The sequence below is a fragment of the Pseudorasbora parva genome, chromosome 10 (assembly GCF_024679245.1).
Source record: "Pseudorasbora parva isolate DD20220531a chromosome 10, ASM2467924v1, whole genome shotgun sequence".
Taxonomy (NCBI): Eukaryota; Metazoa; Chordata; class Actinopteri; order Cypriniformes; family Gobionidae; genus Pseudorasbora; species Pseudorasbora parva.
This window is the reverse complement of record NC_090181.1, coordinates 19,178,452-19,201,676: the sequence shown is the minus strand read 5'-3', so window position 1 is coordinate 19,201,676 and position 23,225 is coordinate 19,178,452. Positions and strand designations below refer to the sequence as shown.

The following is a 23,225-nucleotide window of genomic DNA, read 5'->3' as shown; positions in this document are numbered from 1 at the left end:
CTGCACGACTTTGGACTTTGGACTTTGGACTTTGTTCCAAACCTGCACGACTTTATATCTTCCATGGAACACAAACGAAGATATTTTGAGAAATGTCTCGGTATTTTGTTCGACCATTTAAATGAACATGGTAAATGATACCAAAACTTCATTGCTATTCTTATGTGTTCCGAGGAAGAAAGGGAGTCGTAGTGGTAAGTGTCCAAAAAGTAAACGATGACAGTATTTTGTGTTTTGATCTGTGGGTTTAATCTTCAAAAGAAAGGTATAGAAAATCATACAGTGCAGCTCGAGCTGAAAGTAAACTTGATGGCTCTATACTCTCATCCAAAGCTTCATCAGCTCCCTTAGCAGCATTACACCGGCGATAAACAAGCAATATTCACGAAGTAGAACATTCATTATAACAAGTTAACAATAAATTACAAATAAAAAAACGATGTCAGAAATTATGCAATTATATAATAGACTTCCTAATATGAAATATGAAAATGGTCGCTTTCGTATTCTAGAAGCCTAGTCTATTTAGAAACGATAGCTAAACAAACAAATACAATTTATAAAAAAAACCTTTCAAATTGGTTAAAGGCTTTTCTATTTAGTCTGATATTGTATCCTACTCAAGCAGCAATAATCACGTTATTTCCTATTCCAAAACAATAGGATAACATCATAAAGAGCGATCATATTTGAATTAGGCCTACTCTATTCTTGCGTGCGTCTATATGGTTTTGTTAATATATTGCATTTATTTTTTTGGCTATTATTACCACTGCTGCTATCACGAAAAAAAAAGTTATTTTATGTTTGTGTAATTCATTCGTGGACTATATCCAAGTTCATGTTGTCTTGGAAAGCCACTGTAAAGACTCTAATATCATGTGGGTCATTCTTCCCACGCAAAGGCGAAAAGTGTGACAGAAGCAGGCTGCCTTTCAGATCAGTCTTTACACCTCATTAACGAACCCCTTTCTCTATCTTTCGGTGGTCAGTTTGTGCGCTGGATTTATGCTCTCGTTCTGCCATCACAGCAAAAGAAGCAACAGAACATTACATAGCCTACTATAGTGCATTAGAGTACACTATAATGCTTTAAAATGCACAACTGTTGTCATTGTATTTTCGTATTCTCTCTAGAGACAGTTCACCTAAAGAACACAGCATGCGACCATATTTAATCCATTTTCTTTCGGAGTTCCATATAGTCCACGTTTGATTTGTCCCCTCACTCGGCTGAAGCCACAAACAAGCCAAACCTGGTGTTTACTTGGGAGGAAGTTCTTCCAAAAGTAGGAGTCTGGTACGTATAATGCACATGTTTTGAATCTCCCTCCATAAATCAATTAGAAACATTGTTATTTGGGCGATTTAAAGAATCTTATAAGAACAGATATACATCGTTTTAGTGAGTGGTGGAACATAGGAGATGGGCCTTAACGTCTACCCAGAAAACATCCTGCAATGGGTAAGGAAAGTGCGTGTAAGAGTACGTCAAAATGTGCATGCAAGAGACAACATTCAAATGGACATAAAACGCATAATTTAACGCTAATTCGTTAGTTAGCCACACATCATTTTGTGAAATAGATACAAATAAATAAACTTTAACTTCCAGATTCGAACTAGGTAAAGAGTAAAGCCTTCCGTGAGATAGAAATAGTCTACTCTGAAAGTTAAGAGAAAACCAAACGTTGATAGGGGAAATCATGAAAGGGCTCAAATCTCCTGAGTAAACAGAACGACACAAATAACGTATCAATGTCTTTGCAGTGGCTGTCACACTTTTTTATATATAAAATATATAAAATATATATATATTTTATATATTATATATATATATATATATATATATATTATATATATATATATATATATATATGATAAACGTTTCACCAATTAGAAAACAAACAAAAAAGTATATATTTAATACTGTAACATTAGGGCAATATGTTATCTGATTGCTCACAATTATTGGTATCCTCAGCCTCAAACTAACTTCGGACTAGTTTGTTATTCGTCGTTGTCCCTTTTACAAAGACTTCATTGGCCCATGATTGCTTTGCAATGGAACCATAGCTTCTTTTTTTGGCTTTTTTTAAAAAAGGAAGAAAAAAAGTTCTCATAATGGCCTTGTCGAATTCTTTATAGTTTCGTCGATACATTGTGACAAAAAGGCCATGCTTAATAGAGAGTTCATACAGAATAACTTCTATGGTATATAAAGCATCAACACTTGTTAAATGTAAAATAAGCTAAATAAACAACAATGACATAAAAATCTGTACATTGTCACATATTTAACCCGTCTTTTTCTCCCTCATATCAAAACAGCACGTCTGGCTTTGAACTAGCCTATACCACAACCTAAAAAATGCATTTGTAAAGATTATGTTTTTTAATTATTATTAGCTACACAATCCCTTAATAAATCTGACGCCTATGAAGTGTCATTTAAATGACATCAGGATAAATCGTAGGGCCGCTGTTTAGAGAAAAAAAAAGCCTAATGTCCCGCGAATTTCTCCCTTGCTTAGTCGACGAAATAATTATAATTATGCTTATGAAACAAAATTACAGTACAATGTTGCAAACACTTACCATTCTTAGATCTGTCTAAAAAGAAAACCCACACTCGGGAAACCCTCAAAAGCGAGTTTACGCCGGTGCAAACGCCTGTCATGTCAAATCTCAGCCAATAGAAAAACAACATGAGGGAAAACGCGCAGTTTCATTGGCTGGCAGCACCTCGCTTTGGAGACATGTGTAAAGGGCCAGCCCATCATTTTCTGGGATTGAAATGTAAGCCTGTGCTCCCTGCCATCAGGAAACAGAAGGCGAATTTCCTCTCTTGCAACTAATCGGTAACGCATCCGTCTCGGACGCTTAATTTTCATCTACATCGGCTTCGGTGCAATAAAGATCAGCTAAACTGGACTCGGAACGGGTCAGAACAGGACAGCACACTGAAGTTTCCTTTTTCCTCGGGAGGCTAAACGCAATGGGTAAGATCAATATTTCATGTTTTCTCACATGGGAACGGGCATGCATTAACACTTTTGGGGGGGTGGGGGCGGTTAGACAATTTAGCAATATGGTTCAGAGTTCTCGGCTCAAACTGTTAAACTGTTGACTGATGCTTTGCCCGTCATTTCGGGGAACAGAATGGCACTTTGCCGCGAATGAGCTTCATCGCGTCCAAAACTAGCCTATACAGAATGTGCAATTTCGTTTATAATGACCTACGTGTTAAAGAATGTAGTAACGTTTTATTTTCCTTCTATTTGCAGAATTTATAGAGTGGCTTTTTGTTCAGCTCATTGCATTAAAATAAAATAAAAATAAAAAGCTTAAATGCAAATATAAACATCAGATAGGCTACAGTTTTACTGAAACATTTATCCGGAGGTTTTCTGTTTCAGACGCGGTTCAGGGCCTGGTAAAAATCTGATGTTTTTTTTGCAATTCTTTTTTCTTCATATATCTGCATCACTAGAGCCAGCCTTTGGGGAGGTGAACCAGCTAGGCGGCGTTTTTGTGAACGGAAGACCCCTACCCAATGCCATCCGGCTCAGGATAGTAGAGCTGGCCCAACTGGGCATCAGGCCTTGCGACATCAGCAGGCAGCTCCGCGTCTCTCACGGCTGTGTGAGCAAGATCCTGGCTCGGTACAACGAAACCGGCTCAATACTCCCCGGCGCAATTGGCGGCAGTAAACCAAGGGTCACGACCCCAACTGTAGTCAAGCACATTAGGACTTACAAGCAACGGGACCCTGGCATTTTCGCTTGGGAGATTCGAGACAGACTGCTTGCGGACGGTGTGTGTGATAAATTCAATTTGCCCTCTGTCAGCTCGATTAGTAGGATTCTCCGCAACAAGATCGGAAATCTGTCTCAACATAATCAGTACGAGTCGAGCAAACAGGCCCCTCATCCTCAGCCTCAACCCACCCTACCTTACAACCACCTGTACTCGTATCCAACTCCGATCGCAGCCACTGGGACTAAAGTACCAACCCCGCCTGGCATGCCCACTCTTCCCGGACACATGGCAATGCATAGGATATGGCCTTCCTCTCATTCTGTAACAGATATTCTGGGCATTCGATCAATAACGGAGCAGCAAAGTAAGCATCCTCTCAGTTTTTGGTAAAAGAAAGTCCTTGTTCGTGTGAGTGTGTGCGTGTGTATGGGGGTGGGTCCGTGAGAAGGGGGCACCTTTCTTGTCAAAAGACATCAAGGCCTGTCAAAAAACGTGTGTGAGATTTTGTGTACGTTTGAGTCTAAAGTAGAAAAATAAAAGAGACGTTTTGGTAGTGATGGAAAGGCCCAAACGTAAGGTTTTAAAGCTAATTACAGGTCTATCATTTTATTGGATTTATTTTTTCGCATATCGGCAGATCTGCAATGGGAAAACATGAAGGATTAAAAAATATATATTTATTTATTTTTGTTTACACAGCGAGTGTCATGATAAAAAGAGTGTACTGTAATTTGTACAGAAGCTCCACGTTTGCACTGAAGCACATGGGTTTTTAGTAATTATTTGGCGGCGGATGTGGAATATTTTTGGACAAAAAAGACGCAGCAGAGTGAGGAAAAAAAAATCTAAATTAGGTATTCAAAGGTTGCAGTGTATTACAACACCAGGCCGAACTTTACATGTTTTTCTCAACTCATTGATCACAAAACAATTTAGGTTTACATGGGAATGCCACACAGCAATGATTTTCAGTAGCCTAGGCTAAATGTTACGCAACTTATCGCTTGAATTTGTCATTTTTAATTATTATATTTCTTTCAAACTAAATAAAATTAACCTAAGAGACATCGACGTTGTGGAAAGGGAATCACACTAGATAGTTACACCTCTTTAAAATCATACGTGTTCATATGTTGTGTGTTTTCAGTACAGTAACGTGTGAAGGCCACAGCCTGTCCTATTGGTATTATGTTGCCTATTTTCAAAAGCAGTGTTGACTATAATGCTTCAAACGCAGAGGAGGATATTGCATTTAGGCGGCTTTGATGAACCAATAATGCATTTGCAAATTATTAGCAGACGTTTACAGCAGCTTTTGAAAAGGTATGATGTGGGCTACACTAGGTATCGTGCAACAGTTTTAGAATTTGCAACATTAGCGAAGCAAACACCGAAAAACATTCCCAAAGTCATGGGTCTACTTTCGAGGACGGTTTGACAGGAAGAATGTGTGCAGCAACGTTTTGGACAGATTGTCATCATTTAGTTCAGTTACAACCAATGGGGCTTCTCTCTCTCTCTCTCTCTCTCTCTCTCTCTCTCTCTCTCTCTCTCTCTCTCTCTCTCCACACACACACACACACACACACACACACACACACACACACACACACACACACACACACACACACACACACACACACACACACACACACACAGAGAGACACTGAGTAATGGTTGTTCATGCTCAGACATCATCTGGTCTTCATGCTAAGAAGGCTATGCACGTTAATTAAATTTGGTCTATGTAACTGTAGATTTGTTTACCCTAATCGACCTTTTTAAAATAAGAGACTAACTAAACTGATCTCGTACAATCGATTGCATAATTGCATAAACAAAAACTCTAAAGAACATACTGAAAATATGGCATCGTTATGGCGAATTCCTGTTTATACATTGTAAAACAATACAAAGATTCCGTGAAGGCAAGGGGAAATCTACTTTGTGGTCCTCTCAGGTTACAACACTGGTGGGCTTGCTTTTCCAATTTCAAACTTTAGGAACCGTGTATAATATAATATCCATCAGGCACAAAGGGGAAACGGTTAAAGTAAATCTAATTTGTCCTCCCAGGAAGACGCTGGGTAAATGTTCCGAAGGGCTCCATGACACTGTGCGCTTCATCTGATGAATTAACCACATAAATTCAGATATGTTTGTCTTTTCATCTTCGTTTTGAACAGAAAAGGGCATAATATGTGACTGGACATCATATAATTTATTTACTTAATTCAAAAACATGCTAACATTACGTCATTATGATCATAGTTTGCTTTTTAAGGTTTGAAAAAAAAATACGATAGACCACACGCTATTAATATAAATGCAGTCACACACACACACACACACACACACACACACACACACACACACACACACACACACACACACACACACACACACACACACACACACACACACACACACAATGTATATATACACGCACGCACGCACACACAACCATATATATATATATACTGAAATTTTTTTAACAATAATATATATATAGGCTATATATATATATGATACACCAGTTAAGTTGGGTGAGATGGTTGGCAGTGTAGCAGACTGTACTGAAAGTAAGTTCTTCATGTGGCAGTTCTACTCCCCACGCTTGTCCTGTCTGACTCCAGTCTTCCATGTCTGTGTTTTGCCCCCCAGTTAGTGACAGTCCGTCCTTTCCCAGCGCCAAACTAGAAGAATGGAGAGCTATTAACAGGAGTAATTTTTCACCAGCGAATTCTCCACTAGTCAGTGGTGTGGATAAGCCTCACTTAGAACCTGAAGCAAAATACACACAGGTAAAGCAGCCACCTTTGTTAACCATAAAAACAATCAAACCCAATCTGGAAGAAACAGAAAACCTGATTCAGTTAATTAATAGTCATTGTCAATAAGACATAAAATCCATAACTTTTTTTGGCAATTCGGTGTGTGTGTGTGTATGTGTGTGTTGTGTTTCTTTAGCGTGGGTGGGCATATGAGGCCTTGTGAAAAGTGTATGTCATGGGTTTCATTTTTTGATAAGTATTTACAAATGGAATTCAGTATGGCACGTTTTAATTAAAACGAACGACGATATTTACTTGTTTCTGTTTTCGCACATATGTTAATGGCATGGCTCTTGGAGGCTTTTTTGTACAATGCAAAAGTTATGCGTGTAATAACCATGAACCAAAATGTATTAGTGTTCCTCTATTTGAAAGCGTGATACTGAGTGGAATTCTTTGACAAATAAATTGTAATAAACGTTTTGATCCAATATTTTGCGTAGTTCTTAAATATTTAATACATTTTTATGTTGCTCTTACTGATTAAGCAATTATTATAATATAGGCTACTTGTAGTTTACTAGTCATTAACGTAGGCTATATTTTATTTTATATTCAAAATACGTTTTTGTAGCATTTAATTTTGTATATCTTAAATTTATTTAGTCGAGATATGATTTACGATTTCTATGTAGCAAACACATGCATGAGCCGAGAATAATGCAACAACATTAAAGTTAAATACAATTATTATTATTTTTGTGTTTTTTTTGTAAATCAGTTTGTTATAGCTCTGTTTAAAACTGTAAATATGCTTTGTACGGCTCAAAGACGTATCACGAATCTTTAAAGGAGTTTAAACCATTGCTTTATATACATATGTAAAATATAATAACACATTTATATTAAGTGGATTTATTTGTGGATTTATTAGTTTTTTTAAAGCACCGTTTCTACTCTATTCTATTATTCTACAGTAAACACGTCCTATATTATTAAAATTATTATTATTTTTTGCCCAATTTAATATTCACCAGAAACGTTTGGATTGCTAAACCTCTTGCTTCCATATATTTTACATTAGGGCAATACTCGGATAGATAACCTATTATATCAGAATTGTTTTTATTATTAAGAGACATGGAAACGTCCTTTTGGCTCGTGGCTGGTTGTTCTGCATACACGTGTTGTACAGTGCCGACATGTGAAAGACAAATGCTCTTATATTTGTCAAGAAGCTCCCGCGCCGGCTTCTGCCTGCTCATGTGCTGGAATGAGAAGGGAGAGTGCGCGCGGATAACGCGCGTGCCATCCGGTGCAGTCGAATTATTTATTCGCGCACTGCTGGGCAGCAACAAACAGACTGACTAATCGTTTATTGTGGGTCTTTGAGATTTATGTCTCGTAGCAAGAATACGATGGAATAAATCTTTATTACCGACAGTGAAACATTGTTTTGGCGTAAATTATGCTTGTACTGATTGAAACCTAAAATACAGCGTGCTAGTTTGCTTAGAAATGAAAATTGTAACCTCCAGAGAGATGATGAATAGCACTGACTACCGAATATTTGAGTCTGTCATCTTGGATAAATGATCAAATATCATGAGTCAGACTGGATTACGCAATAAATGAGGACAGTATAAATTGCTGTGTTTTAAATAAGTTTGTATCCGTCAGAACACCCGATAGCAGCTTGAAATTTTTTTTTTAAAAACCAAGGAAGGTCACTGAAAAAGAATATTAATTTACACGATTTTAATGAATAGCCTACATATCATGTGATGCTTCTCTCATAACGGAATTAAACCGATTCTGCAGTGATTTATCTGCAGTGTATTTAGGTAGAGACTAATAATAAATGTTCAGAGTTATTAATGTTATGCTAAACATTTCCCTGAAAACTTCAGTTTTACACCATATGCATTGTATGAGGTTACAGAATAAAGCAAAACGCGATATATTATAGACGTCCATTATTTGAATGATCTGGACACAGCGAGATAACATGGTTCATTAACAAACACAATAGACAGAACCATCATTTAGAGGTTAAAGGGAGGATTGCATCAAATTAAATATAATGTAGGAAGATATCAAAAATCGACCATTAAAGATGGATGATTTTTTCTTTATGCCGACACATAAAAGTTAATGATTGAGGAAAATAATTCCCCCCGTATATTATTTTGTTTTGTGACTGAAAAGTCTGTCACGGTTTATTTTCGTCAGTTCATCGTGCTGCTGATGTTACAAACAAATATAGATTTATGGGCAAAATAGAATAACATGCATATACATTAATCTACATGCTCTGTAACAAACTGCAAAAAAAAAAAAAAAAAAAACAACGCAAAGTTGCAATATATAAAGCACAAACACATCTAACATTTTAGCATCAGGAGCCTACTTTTCAGCACATTTTTTTTTTCTATTTCGCGCGGTGTTTTTTTTATCTCATGAACTCCGACGATTGGATTTGAACTCGGTAAACCATGCCACTTTTTTAACGATCTGCAAAAGGGCATCAGATTATTTAAGTCAAAATGAAAACCGCCGTTTCGATTTGTTCATCTAGGCCTGAATGCCACATTCAGTCCGACTCATACAATTTTACTTAAAATAATTTTTCATCTTTGTGTTTTTTTTTATAAATTAGATTTGTTGTGCAAGACTTTTTTTTTTTTTTTTTTTTATGTCAGATTTGACCTTAAATGCTTGCCATGGTGTAAACTTCACGTCGTTTTTATGACTTGCATCATACAACGAAAGATTTTGCAGAATGCATATCCAGCTTTTGGTTATACTTTGTACAGTAGGCTACGTGTACTTACCATTAACTTACTGGTAGCATAAGGAAACTACATGGGCTAAGGTTAGGGTTAGGTTCAGGGTTATTACCCAGTTATTGTGAATGCTATATTAAGTACAGAACAGGACTGTAAAATAACGTGATCAGGTTTTATTTTTTAATGATGTTTAACATTTAAGTAATGATTCAAGTTTAATGAATACCATATACATGTAGGTATGCATGTACGTACATGTGTGTACTAGCGCTAGGGGTTCAGAATGTCATAATGAGTAAATCATGAGCAAATCCTAACTCTGCAACAAAGGATTTCATCTGTGGAAAACATTTCCAGTAGTCAAAGACCACCCTGCATCAGAATTTCTTCCATTTATGTTGAAAAGCCTTGGTGAATTCCTTTCATCCTGAAATGATATTGACATCCTGCCAAAGGGTTACAGACATTCCTGCTTTTGCATTTCCCTCGATATCGGTTTTTACATTTCCGACAAATCTTTTAATATCTTGTCCTTTATCCATGTCTGATGTTTCTATTCATACTCTCCAGGAACGTCTTCGTTTCTATTTTTAACGTCCACCCGTCTTATCCTCGCTATATGGTATCTCTATGTTCATCTCTATGGCTGTGTGTGGTCAATGGCCAGAAGTCTTACACTCAGTGCTCTCTGTTTTCAGACGCCGAATGGATTGCCCACAGTGAACAGTTATGTCACAGCTCCCAGCATCCATCCTTACCACCCTCCCACCCAAGTGTCACCTTACATGGGGTACAGCGGCACCACGTCGGCCTATGTGACCGGCCACACATGGCAGCCGCCCAGTGGCAGTGCTCTCTCTCCCCACAGCTGTGACATCACCAGCCCGCTGGCCTTCAAGAGCACGGCCGCCGCGCGAGACTCCTTCCATTCGGTTGCCGCCTCGGCTCTGTGACTGTACTAGGAGCATGGGGGGGTCAAAGAGAGAATGACAACAATGGAGAATGAGAGGGATGGGGTAACGCAACAACATGGAACTTTTCATCCTGGCTGTCTCTAGATCTCTAGATGGACCAATCTTATCTTTTTACAATATTTATGAAAGACTTGTCGGACGAGCCATGTACCTTTCTGAATGCCCACTATCTCTTGTTCCGTATCAGCATCTCACACTTGTCTGCACAGGACAGAAAGAGCCAGAGTGAGGATTTCCAAAGGCCTTCCCATTCCGATCTGATCTAATCTGGGCAGAGGATTTACCCCGTAAAGAACAGCACAGATGTTGTGCAGCGCACTTGGTCTGATAGTGGTGGGCATTCCTCAAACTGCATCATCACTAGCCCGAGTTAAATTTTGGTGCTTCTCTCTGTGAATATATTGTTTTTGTACGTTTCCGAGAAAATGATTGAATAAGCAAATATCATGTAAACCAACTGACCAGTTTGCATTTAAATGTTTTTTCAGGGTGTTAAAAATTTCTACTATCTAGATGTTCTGCTTTGTTTCAATTTTTTTTTTTTTTTTAAAGTTTTTGATAAAAATCACATTTTTGTCTTTTTGGATATCAGTTTCACTTCACTAATACTGTATGCCAGAGCTCTTGGGAAAAAGTTATTACATTTATTTATTAGATTGTAAAGGTACGTTGAATGAAGTGCAATTGACACGGCTGCGGGGGAGAAGAGGCAGTATGTGGGACATTGGCACACATTCTGACAACAGGAGCATTCATTCATGCAACATTAATGATCAGTGAAGCTGCACACCTCCAGACATTGCACAATGAAATTGAATGTATCTTATTAAAAGAGACATGTGTAAAAACCCCTGTTCCATGTAACTTTTTTCCATTATTTATTTGCTCATAAATTGATGACAAGTTATTAATGATAATATACATATTAACTGCCTCTATTATTACTGCCACTTGTAAAATAAATCAAATTTATATGTAATTATAAATAATTATAACTACAGTAAATAATACGTTTTATTTTCATAGCGCCTTTCCCAAGCTCAAGGTCACTGTAAAATTATAATTTTACAGTTTTACATATCCATATGTTAAATTATTAACTTATAACAGTATTAATTCTTCTGTTACTTGAAAATTCTTGGTGAGCAGCCAGGTAATGAAGATAAAAGTCCCAGATTTTATGAAAATGACTAATTTGTGTCTCATGTGTTCGACTTAATGTGCCAAAAATAAATAACATTCTTTGAAGTATGCAGGCATGTTTAAAATGTATTAGATTTGCACAGAACTTATTTGAAGTTATAAACCCACCAAGAGAAACTTACGCACAAATGCATGCAGGCAAACACATGTTTTCAGAATGTTTACCACAAAAACAAAAAACATAATTTAGTATGATTTATTAGCTGTTTTCCTCATGGGGACCAAAAATATTTTATCATCATAATGTAGGGTTTACCTGAACCACATACACACACACACACGCCCATTTTTATTTTTTCCATAGACATGATTTTTATACAGTACATTTTATCCCCTAAACATACTCATCACATAAATGTTCTGCTTGTTTACTTTTCCAAAATAAATATTATTGATTATGAATTATATTGATATAATTTATGAATTATAAGCAGTTTTGAATGTCAAAAAATGTGCCTACAAAGGTAAAACATTTTCTGGTATTGCCATCATTGTAGGGGCATTTGACACACGCGCACATGCACACTTTTAGTTCTCTATCTCTCACTACTCTCCATAGATACAATGGTTTGTATACCTTACAAAATCCTATCCCCTTACACTGCCCCTGCCCCTAAACCTACCCATCACAGGAAACATTCTGCATTTACATTTTCAAAAAAATTAAATAATAATTTAGTATGTTTATAAAAATATTTGCATTGTGGCTGGCTGGTCCTCACAATGTAAGTGATCTCAGGTTTTACTATCCTTATGGGGACATTCCCCACAATGTAATATAAACAAGGACACACACACACACACACACACACACACACACACAAACTCCATTACAAGGCCTTTCACTCAGGTGTTACATGAATGGCCACACATTCCTGAGTGCTCTAGCCCCAGCTTTGTCTAAAGGAAGAGTTGATGTGAAACGATAAGGTTAAAAGAGAAAGGAAAAGCTTATATCATTGTGGGCTGCATGTCATAATGGGACAAAGATTCCCAACTGTTAACACCCATTGCCTCCCTTTTTGTGGGCCTAAACAGAAACAAATGAAAGACACTGAATTGAAAGCCATGCCATTTTTAAAAAATGTTACAAACACAACAAATTACTTCATATTCAGGACCCCAACCAATACAAACACACCAGTCCTGTGCCGAAAATCCACAAACACGCGCTCTCAGTCCCTAACATACGATATGTACGCAGTCCCCACATGTAGCAGTGCAAACAGTCCTTCTGGCAGGCACTGCTGCTGATTTGACTTGGAAAACACTTTCACCCCAACCCCGTGGTCACGGACCGTTGCTTCAGGATCGAGGTGCTGTTTTGAGCACATATAAACCACCAAAAAGGCAGACACAAAACCACCACACAGAGGCCATCGCATGTCACAATGCGGCAGACAAACTCCCCAAGACCCTATTCTATTCAAATGAACAGCTTTGAATGCCATTTTCCTACACTGACGGCACTGATACGGTCGTTGGCTTTGCTGACAATACAAATGAATCCACTGGACGGACATATCACAGCCGTTCATTTAACGCAGGGTCAACTCAACAGACATAGCAAAGCTCACAAAACAAGGGGCGAACACACGGAGAACACGGCAAGGCCAGCCTACTCGAAGGAAGCATGGCACTTGCATTCCAACTGGGAGTTTGACATATATGCTAGTCTACAGTAATGTAAAGTCAAAAAAGTTATAAAACATGGTGATTAATCGAATTTAAAAATCACTAAGATAGGAAATTATATACAAAAAATAAGGCGGTCCTGCACATGTACAATCATGACAGGAGGAAACATGACAAACACCTTAATCTTAAAGCGACCATTGAAACGGAGGAAAGTGAAAACACACTTGCGCACGCGCCCACATCTGTTTAGAATTAATTCCAATGGAAAGTCAAGTCAAATGTCACATGGTTATCTTAAGCTGACTGTGTGCAATCAGGCTGAAGACAGGAGCACGGAGCATGGTAACACTGCACAGGGAATGTGGGTAGACCGGGCAGAGGTGCTAGCCTGACTTTTAAAAGGCGGTTGACCATAAGCAGACTGTTGTCCTTCGTGTACTTGAACTAGTATGTTTTAAACGCTCAAAGTTTAGTGCCAGTTTTTTCTCGTTCTCTGTTACAGTGAATATCTGGCTGCTCAAGACTTTGCCACAGAGAAACCTTTGCAATCTGCATTCATGACGTCAAGCGAAAGCGTGAAATGGAGAGAGAGGTTAGGGGATTATATAACAAAAAGACTAAATTGTCTGGCATGTCGCTTCAAATGATTCGGAACAAAAATTAAACGTTTAGCAAAAAAACTATGAGTACAGTCTGAAAATGCGTCTGGTGTCGTTAGCTTTAAAAGAGCGTTGAAAGGACTGACAGCAAACGACCGATAAAGAGCCGGAGCGGAGGATGAGAGCCTGAGGTGCAACCCAGACTAAAGAGGAGTATAATGCGTTCACTGTCTTTAAGTGAAAAGAGTTAGATAAAACATGACCTTTAAAGGGAAGAAGGGAGACGTAAACTGGCCAGGGCTGGAATTTAAAAGATGACATTGTTTTAACTTATCCAACAAGTTCTCTTTAAGCAACGCAGATCTGGAAGTGTGTGAACAACACGAAACGTCTTTCCTGACAAGGCCACAGCGCCTCATATTTTTATTATGACAGCATCGAGAGGCCATCCTGATTGTTTAGATTTGATTTGCATTTGTCAGTTTTGTTTTTTCAAGTTGTGCTGAGCTATGATGAATCAGCCTGCAGGCCAGGAGAGATGAGTGAGAGTAAGCGTCTTGGCTCATGACACTATATGATGACATGCTGGATTGCAGTATAAAGGGGGGAAAAACCAAACAAATCAGCAAGTGATTAATACCACAGAGTAAAATCACAGAGATCCCTCCCCCACTGTAATCTGTTATTACCAGTAACAAAGAATTGCAAGTTGCAAACCTTAAAATTCAGGTGATTTAAATTCAACCAATTGGGCCAATTGGTTATGGGAACCTTGATCATTTTAAAAAGTCGAAAGTCCAGGCATAAAAATGTAAAATTATGAAAAGCTAGCCAACATATATTTCTATAGGTAAGTAGCCTATTTTAAAGAAAAAACATTTAATCAGCTAGTAATTTATTATTCGTTTTTTAAACTCTTCCTCCAGGAGTCACAAACACCTATAAAAAACATGAAAATGCATTGGTCAAAATGTGCAGGAACCTTCCATTAGTAATTTTACAATAAAAGAGATTTATTTCCAAGGCAGCAACAAACAATTCCACTGATTTATCATAGTCCAGGAGTATTTATTAGCCAAATACAGCCATTACATGAATAATTGTAACCACTTTGGGATACAAGACCTTATAATTGCTGTTTTACGATTATTTTATTATTTTTTAAATTATTTTGAAATCCCAGAATACTTACCAGTTCAGTTAAAATTTCCATAACTCAATTAGTGCTTTTGCCTATGATTGCCAATTTAACTTTGTCTAGGTAAGATATGCCCAACACATTTTGAAGTGTCATTACAAATGTTGTTTGCACTCTGAATTTGAAACATTGCTAGAGCTGTTGAGATGTAAGGCTCAATGAGAGCATTGAATATGGTCTCACAAATCCAAATTTACAAAATAAACCTAATATTAAGCAGCCATCCAAAGAGAGTAGACGTTTCCCTCATGCTTCAGTATTTCAGACTTGGTTTAAGTTAAAAATGAGGTGCTGTTTTGATTTGGTATTTTCAGTTAGGGTGTGTAGAGTTGGTTACTATTTCATAGGCTCATGCTGGCATGTGGACAGGTAACTCTCAGATATGTCTCAGTAGTTGTGGTCTGTTATATATAAACAAGAGTTGGAATGTCAAGTAGATTTAGGGAGTGACTGCTGTTGCGAAGCATCAATGGTGGAGAGTCTGCATGTCACATGTCTGATGAACTGTGATTTTGAAATGTGGTAGGTAGTGTGATTGCTGAGGAACAGGCATGGCGTTCAGTTTGATAGACCTGGAGGGCGATGGAGTAAAAATTGATGGAGATGTGCAGATTATCACCAGTTCTTCTGCAACCAGCCAGATACGTATTCATAAACCAGCAGCATAACTGCGCCTCCTATATTCAGAGAGTACATGTCAATTAATGGTCATGGAAAATTGTCATATGTTACAGGGACAGTTCACTGAAAATTTAAATTCATAATTTACTTACCCTTATTAAAAACCTGTATGACTTTCTTTCTTCTGCAGCACACAAAATATATTTTGAAAAAACTAAAGTTTTGGTGACCACTGACTTCCACTGAATAAACTAAATATCTTCTTTTATGCTCAACAGAAGAAGGAAAGTCATACAGATTTTGAAGGACATGAGGGTGAGTAAAGGAGGGAATTTTAATTTTTGGGTGAACTAACCCTTTAATAAAAGGAAAACTATACACGAATGTTACCTGGTCCAAGCCTCATTATCTTGGGAATCAGTCCTTTGTATAAAGCAAGATATCTGCAAAAATAAAATGTTAGAGAGTTACATTTATTATAAATGAATGATGTTGTTCCAAGCCAAGTTTTCTGTGGAACACAAAAGAAGATATTCTGAAAAAATATTAATGCTGCTCATTACCATACAGAATGGAGTGACTTCAAAAAGCAAATTAGAGTATCATAAAAGTAATGGACTCAAATATAAAGTGCTATTCAAATGTCAACAACATCAAAATCAATGGGCTCTCAACAACGCAAGTAAAATTCACGTTTTATTCACACTGAACAAGTTAGTAAACGGAAGCTCAGTCAAACTGGTTTGACACTTGAGAAGAAACCTCGAGATCTTGAGGAAGCTCAAACATGGTGACAAAAGCAAGCATGTTTAAATTTGTTGTGCATATGCATTTCTTTTGCAATGTCAAAGTTTTGGTGGAACTGACATTTAATGGAGGGCCATTTCTCAGATGTCTTTATATCTTTATTTCTAGGGTTTTGATTGCTCTCTCACGTGGCTTCAGAAGAATCGAGTCATATGGACAACTTTATTGGAACTTTTATATTTGATTCCTCTTTGGAGCTTAAACATTTTTCTTTTGTTTCAGAAGGTACAGTAGTCAACTCTCTCCCTGTGGGTCGGTTGTGTCTGTGATGCTGGATCAGGCATAGTGCAGTAATAACTGTTCTAGTTGTGTACCTGCCCTAATGCGTTCAAGCTGATTTCTGGAAGTGGGCCTGGCCGTCTCCCTGTCCCAGCCTCTGTCCTCTGCTTGTGCTGGTGTTAATAAGGCTTGAGCCACTTCCTCTCTGCCCCGCTGTCTGATTAGACTGACCCGCTGAGCGCCGCGCGCCTCGTTAGGACCTGCTTAACGACTTCTCCCATAGGGACCACTAATTAGCCAGGACTGTGTCGTGTTAGAGGGCTGGACAGGATAGGGTACCCTCTCAGCACCCCTAAAACTAAAACAGCTTCAGTGTCTCTCTCTTTAACACACACACACGCGTGCGTGCACACAGCCTTGCCCAAGATCAGGCCTCAATTCATTGCCTCTAATAACAAACGAGTTGCCGTTCCCTTTGTACAGAGTGAGTGGGGCCAATCAAGGCTCTGAAGAGCCATAAAACTACTGATTCTCTCACAGCTTCCCATGAGGCCTGTCAATTCAGAAGGGGAGAGAGAGACAGAAAGACGCTATGGGCACTATTAGAGTCTCCACTAAGAAACAACAGCTCACGCTAGAATCAAGGTTTTTCAATTAAATCTAGATGTTACATTAGAATGTCAGCTGATCTTACTCTTATTGCAGAAAATCTAACTTAAATGGCAATTTAAGTAATAGTTCTTATTCAAATATTAATACACAGTAAAGCATTTTTAAAAATAATAATACTAATAATAATACTAATAATAAAAGGTTATGTCGCATAATTTTAGCACCCTGATATTTTTTACTTTATGCCTTATATCAAACCTTTGAGCCTTACATCACTGACCCAGTTATTACTGCATGTCTTGAGTTTTAGGATGGGATATACACATGGTATTGAGAGACGGAAGATTTTTGCAGTTATGATATAAACATAACCCATATCTTGTTTACGGATTCATATCAAGTATCCACTAAAAAAAAGTGTATGTAATTTGTCTAGATCTAGACAAAAGTAATGAACAAGTATATTAGTACTCATTTTTATATTTTGTCTAATTCCTGCATAAAGCTATTGCTCAGAATGAAGGACAACACATTACACTGATATTTAGAGGGTGCTTAAATATGCCGGTTATCAAAACCCTCTTGTCCCCCGTGTCCAGTGGATCAACATTCGTGGATAAAATGTTGTAATTTTTCTTGTATGTGAACCTCGTAGCGGTTCTGGTCTGTTGTCGGGTGTGATTCTGACACCTGTAGCTGTTGGGTGATGGTGTAGACTCACCCTTCCTCACGGTACACAAGGCCCATGGTCTGAAAGCAGCTGCGGTACTTGATCTCCCCTGGAACCGGCTGAGGACCCTGTATACGGCTTTTAGCAACATCAAAAGGAATGTTCACACAGGATGAGACTGTTCCTGAAACCAAACCGATGGCAAATTTCCTCATGAATTCCAGTCGAGGGTCCTGGCATATGGACAGAGAGATAAATTCAAGGTAAAGGGTGTTTCTACTGAGAATAACCAACACACAGTTTCATGTATTTGAAGAACACAAACAACGCTTTACTTCAGCGTTTGCTGAAGACATACAGTTTGAGTAATATTCTGTAAAGTTAGATGTAAAGTGGTCTAAAAAGTGGTCTAACTAAAAGACTAAAATTCAAGGAATGCTCTACAAGACTGCAATTCTGGGACAATGTTGATTACCACAAAAAAGGACTAGTCCCTCTATTAAAAAAAAAAAAAGGAGGTTAAAATTCGTCTGTTAAAAATGATACATTTAAATTTATATAAATTCACTAAAGAAATTTTAACATGCATATGATTAACGTCTTGTCACTATAATATTGAAACTGAGTATTTTTAACATTTCCAGAAGTGCCTCATTCATCTCCATTTTAAGTGCATCACTGTTTGCTTTTATTAAAAAAAAGTCTAAATAATTTTTAGCGGTAATCAACATTATGCCACACGAGTTGTCAATTGCCTTTAACCAGAATCTTTCTTTAATGACAGATAAAGCAATAACTGTTTTATGACAGTTAGAGCCATAAAATTCAAAATATTTTGAGATAACATTCTAGTTGATAGAAAAATGCAAATGAATAAACACAGAGACGAACGTAAAGCAGATAAAAGAGCTAATAAAGAGAGATATGAAAATAGAGATCAAGCGAGGGAGAAAGAAAAAAAAGAAGCGAGAGAATAAGCGAGTTGGAATTGAAGCTCAGATCATTTTGTGGTAGCTGGACGCAGATTAGCGTTTCATGAGAAGAGTGAGGCTCTACAATTGGCTGAAGTGGGTCACGTGACCAAGGGCAAACTTTGGGAGAGGATTTATAAACAAAGTTCATGCAGGCAGACTGGGAGGCATATGGGGACAATTTGGGTAATTGGGCTGCGACTCGACACTGGCGTATTACTGTACCAAAAGAAGCCCGAACCAGTGCAGCTCTGGCATCTAATTGGCCAGGATATTTTTTACAAATGACAGCAGCCCAGCAGTGGACACCCTGAGCAACACGCAACATCGACAGCTAAACCCGAATGTTGCATTGTATGGGAGGAGCATTGCTGTGAAAGGCGCTCAACCTTAAGCTCAGCTTCATCATGAAACACTCCTTTCAGTGGCATTACATTTACAGCAGACTGTCCTGATGCTCACAGAAATGAGTCGTTGGTTTGACGGCAAATACTCCTTCAATCTTGAAGCCTGTGTGGGGTGACGGATTGACAACCCTGGAGAAGCATCATTGATTCGGATCCTAATCCCAATAGAATGACTTGCCTCTTTGAAAAGTAGATGCTCTACCTCTAGACACTTAAATCAGGATTGGTGAGCTCTGCCCTTTGGCATGATTGCGCGCTGAAAGTCTACGGCTTCACAGGCAATGACGATCTTAGCACCAGATGAAGGGGGAGTACAAATCTTCAGTAGGGCTTCAACTGTAACTCTCCCCCCCAACAAATACCACAGTCTGCTTCCAATTAGTTCATTTGAGTAAATCTAATGCTCCAGTTTATACATGTGGAGCAGGCGTATGGTAACGTTTCCATTAAACAAAATTAACTTTTGTTTGGGAGTTGAGCCCTGCCGGATGTGTAATCTGAACCTTTGAGGATGTGATGGAGAGCAAACAGGGAAGGTATTAGTGAGGTTTATCTTAGCAGCTTCTCTTCTCCTCCCTCTCACTGTTAATGTGCATGACTGATCCCACTTTTAATTTGCCAAGCTACATTCAGTCTTCAGCTCATGGATGTGTATTAAAAAAGCTCTTACGTTTAGACCACTTTTAGAATAAAATAAAAAAAGTTCTATGAGATTAACATATTTCAAACTCAGTGTAGTTTTCAACCTATGAAAGCGACTTACTCATGTGATGTGAATACTTGAGAAAGATAAATATGGGCATTTATGCATTATCACTAACTATATGTAATATTAAGGAAACATTTATTTGAAAAAACGTATTTTCATTAAAAAAACCATCTAGATTTTTGTTTGGACAGAACCGGAAAAATATTCTGTTTTCAATATAGATGTCACCTTATATTGAAAAGGCATGTTGTATGAACAGAATTCTTACAGGTGCCACCTGAAATGTTTAAGAAATGTATGTGTTGATAAACGGATACACAAAATTATAGCGTTTCTCACTAAAGGGGAGGTCACACTACTAGACTTTGAGCACACACAATTTCTTTGGACATTTCAACAGTCATGATTTGATGTCTGGCTCTGCAGCATTTTAAAAAACATTTAACAAATAGTAATAAATTACAATATACTTGACTTTCCTGCAATGCTACAAACCTGCAGCTTTAAAGTTTGTTGTTTTAATTCAGCTAAGAGGTCACACCGTGACGTATCAATCTTCTATTGATCATAAGTCTTGATATGAATTCATTTACAGGTCAGAGTTCACCAAACTCAAAACTTTGGAATGCATAATGCAGCGAAATGCAAAATTTCTGGTGAGCTTGTTTTCCCAGACTTCAGCATTTGCATAAATTGTAGCCAATGAAATAAAAATTGTATTGTGACCACCCCTTTATATGTTGTACTTGTATGTACAGGGCAACTTGTATCCAGACAGGACTTTTGAATGTAGGAAACAACGGGCTAAAGGCACACCTTGTGCTTTTCCACTACTCCCATAGTGTATGATTGCAGAAAAAATATACATGTTTGTATTTAACATTGATGAAGCAACAGATTTAGTGTGAAAAGAAAGCATAAAAGTTGTTTATTTTGTTCAAAATTCTTATAAATGTTGGTGGCAAGGTGAGACTTTTAAAGGGCTCACCAGCAAGAGGGAGAAGGCACAACGTATTTATACAAATACTTTAACTAAAATAAAATGTTTTTAAAAAAGTTAATAATTGTTTAATACTATTTTCTTTATATATATATATATATATATATATATATATATATATATATATATATATATATATATATATATATATATACTGTTATTAAAACATGTTAAAAAAAATATTTTAAAAATACAAAAACAAATTTATTTTTTAAAAGTAAAGATTCTGAAAGAACTTAAGTAGATCCCATAATAATTGAATATAGATCAGCAGTAACAATACATTATATTTTATTATATGATAATCACCATATTTAAAATGATTATTAAAAAAAAGTGTTTATCTCTAAGGTGGACACCCAACTTAATATAGGATATTAACCATTCTGAATCTAACCATGCCATGGCACCAAATGGAAAAGTCAGCCAGGTACTTATCACCCGCCTATTCGCTCCCTTGATGATTTCCTAAATCATTTTTAAAGTCATTAGTGTTCAGTCAAATCACCCACTACATTTCTGTGTGCGATCAACTATACAATCTTCGTCAAGGTCAGGTAGTTGGAGGTTATGCCATCCAATTTTGGGCAGCAAGTGGTTGGAAAGGCTGCTTTAACACGGCCTATCGTCACGGTCTCTCCCCAAAGTTAAGATACCAAATGGTGAACTACGATGATGCAATGTCTTTGGAAAACTTGATTTAAAGATCCATAAGAGTGGCTCAACACATCTCAGCCTGTCACTCACCATCACCGTCACCCGCTGCTCCACTAGCACCCTCTAGCGAACCTATGTGGGTCGATTACTTCTGCCTCTCGCAATCCGAGCGACAGCACAGAATTCACAATAACCTCGGCCTGTTCTGCGGTTAATGGACATCTCATTCCAGATTGGCCAGTCCGTCCACCTCACCCAGCCGTGAGTACAGTACAATTTCCATTGTCCGTTTCCACATTACAACACACAACTGTATCAGCAACTACTCCTCATTGTATTGTTACAGTTCAGGTTCTTTTCGACTTAGACTAAGCAGAAAACATAATTACAAAGAACCTCCTTCAGCTGCTTGGTACCAAGAAACACGTGCAAAAGCCTTAAATATTCACCTAGTTTGGTGGTTGAGAGGAAATAAAATCAAAGGTGCCTTTTACCCCAGTGTGCCTTTATTCCTTTTGTACCCTACATGTAAGAGCTACTTTCATAGTATAACAAAAAACATGAGATTACAGAGTAAGTGCTTTTTGCATACATGTGGTTTCAGTCGTTCCCATTCCCCCCGCAAATTTAGAATCCATTTTATTTTATTTTTAAATAAATTGTGATTTGTTCTTAAAATCGCTTGGATGCAAATTCCAGGCAAAAAATTTCTGCGTACGCATGCTTGGTGAATGAGACCCACTTTTTTTGTCCCAGTTGTTTTGGACCCCATTGACTTTCACTGTATGAACAAATATCTTCTTTTAGGTTGCACAGAAAAAAGAAAGTTATACAGGTTTGGAGTGACATGAAGGTGAGTAAATAATAACCTTCCTTTTTGGACAGACTGTACCTTTAAGTGCATAAGTAGTTTTTTGGGAACACTGTATCTGCCTTTGTTTACCTGACTGGCAGGTATGGCATCTTTAACGTTGAAGTAGAAACCAAAGTAGATCATGTTGAAAATGCCATGCCGTCCTAGGGTGGAGGTCAGGCCCTTATTAAGTCCACGGAGGCCAAAGCCTTCAGTGTTTATAATAGTTCTGGCCTGTACAAACGTAGTAGGTTGCTGCATGGAGAAACACAGAGAGAAAAAAAACATTAGGACCCTCAAAATGATTGACAAAGACATTTTGTAACAAGGCAAAAACAATACCAAGACAACAATTAACAGCTGTAGCCTCTTACCACTTTGAATGAATCCCTGTTGGCCTGTAGGCTTACTTTCACTACTTCAAATGGATTTACAACCAGTGCCTCGGTTAACCCTGACCCGAGGCCAGCCACAGAGAGAGCCTAGCATATTGAAGCAGGCAGAATTACATTACAAGAGAACATGACGCCACATGACAAACGAGAAAGACACAAAGACCATAAAGAAAGTCGCTTTGTGTTTAATTCAGAACAGACTGTATTTTTCTGATGACCAGTTGACACTAAAGGTATGTCACACATACTCCATAACTCAAAGGAACAATGCTACTGTGACACTTATCCTTTCAGAAACGTGTTTGTCCAGACGCAGAGCTTGACTTTAACCTACAAATGAATGAATGAAACTGCCACTGTCAATCAT

The 23,225-nt window shown here is 37.8% G+C and overlaps 2 protein-coding genes across 5 annotated transcripts in view; one reads left to right on the top strand and one right to left on the bottom strand.

Moving 5' to 3' along the window:
* Nucleotides 1-2,305: 2,305 nt before the first annotated feature.
* On the top strand, nt 2,306-11,237 carry pax9 (paired box 9). Of its 3 annotated transcripts, none has more exons than XM_067454577.1 (4): nt 2,306-3,002; nt 3,420-4,126; nt 6,427-6,566; nt 10,024-11,237. In XM_067454577.1, the coding sequence occupies exons 2-4, from the start codon at nt 3,448-3,450 to the stop codon at nt 10,276-10,278; spliced, it is 1,074 nt and encodes a 357-aa protein (XP_067310678.1). In that variant the 5' UTR covers nt 2,306-3,002; nt 3,420-3,447; the 3' UTR covers nt 10,279-11,237. The 3 variants fall into 3 exon arrangements, with proteins under 3 accessions (XP_067310678.1, XP_067310679.1, XP_067310680.1); XM_067454578.1 differs by having other exon boundaries at nt 2,309-3,002; nt 3,494-4,126; XM_067454579.1 differs by lacking the exon at nt 6,427-6,566 and having other exon boundaries at nt 2,312-3,002.
* Nucleotides 11,238-14,731: 3,494 nt separating this feature from the next.
* slc25a21 (solute carrier family 25 member 21) overlaps nt 14,732-23,225 on the bottom strand; it is a 109,163-nt gene continuing 100,669 nt past the window's right edge. For both annotated transcript variants that reach the window (XM_067455408.1, XM_067455409.1), the window contains 5 exons: nt 22,838-22,945; nt 22,554-22,718; nt 17,918-18,099; nt 15,949-16,001; nt 14,732-15,614 (listed from right to left, as the gene is read on the bottom strand). In XM_067455408.1, coding sequence (XP_067311509.1) covers nt 15,553-15,614; nt 15,949-16,001; nt 17,918-18,099; nt 22,554-22,718; nt 22,838-22,945 — 570 coding nt within the window. In that variant the 3' untranslated portion in view covers nt 14,732-15,552. The remainder of the gene's footprint in view (nt 15,615-15,948; nt 16,002-17,917; nt 18,100-22,553; nt 22,719-22,837; nt 22,946-23,225) is intronic.

Bases quoted from the DNA above. Each gene is read 5' to 3' on its own strand.
- pax9 (XM_067454577.1), top strand. From the start codon at position 3,448: ATGTTTTTTTTGCAATTCTTTTTTCTTCATATATCTGCATCACTAGAG. The intron at 4,127-6,426 runs GTAAGCATCCTC...TTTGCCCCCCAG, and splicing joins ATCAATAACGGAGCAGCAAA to TTAGTGACAGTCCGTCCTTT. The intron at 6,567-10,023 runs GTAAAGCAGCCA...CTCTGTTTTCAG, and splicing joins CTGAAGCAAAATACACACAG to ACGCCGAATGGATTGCCCAC.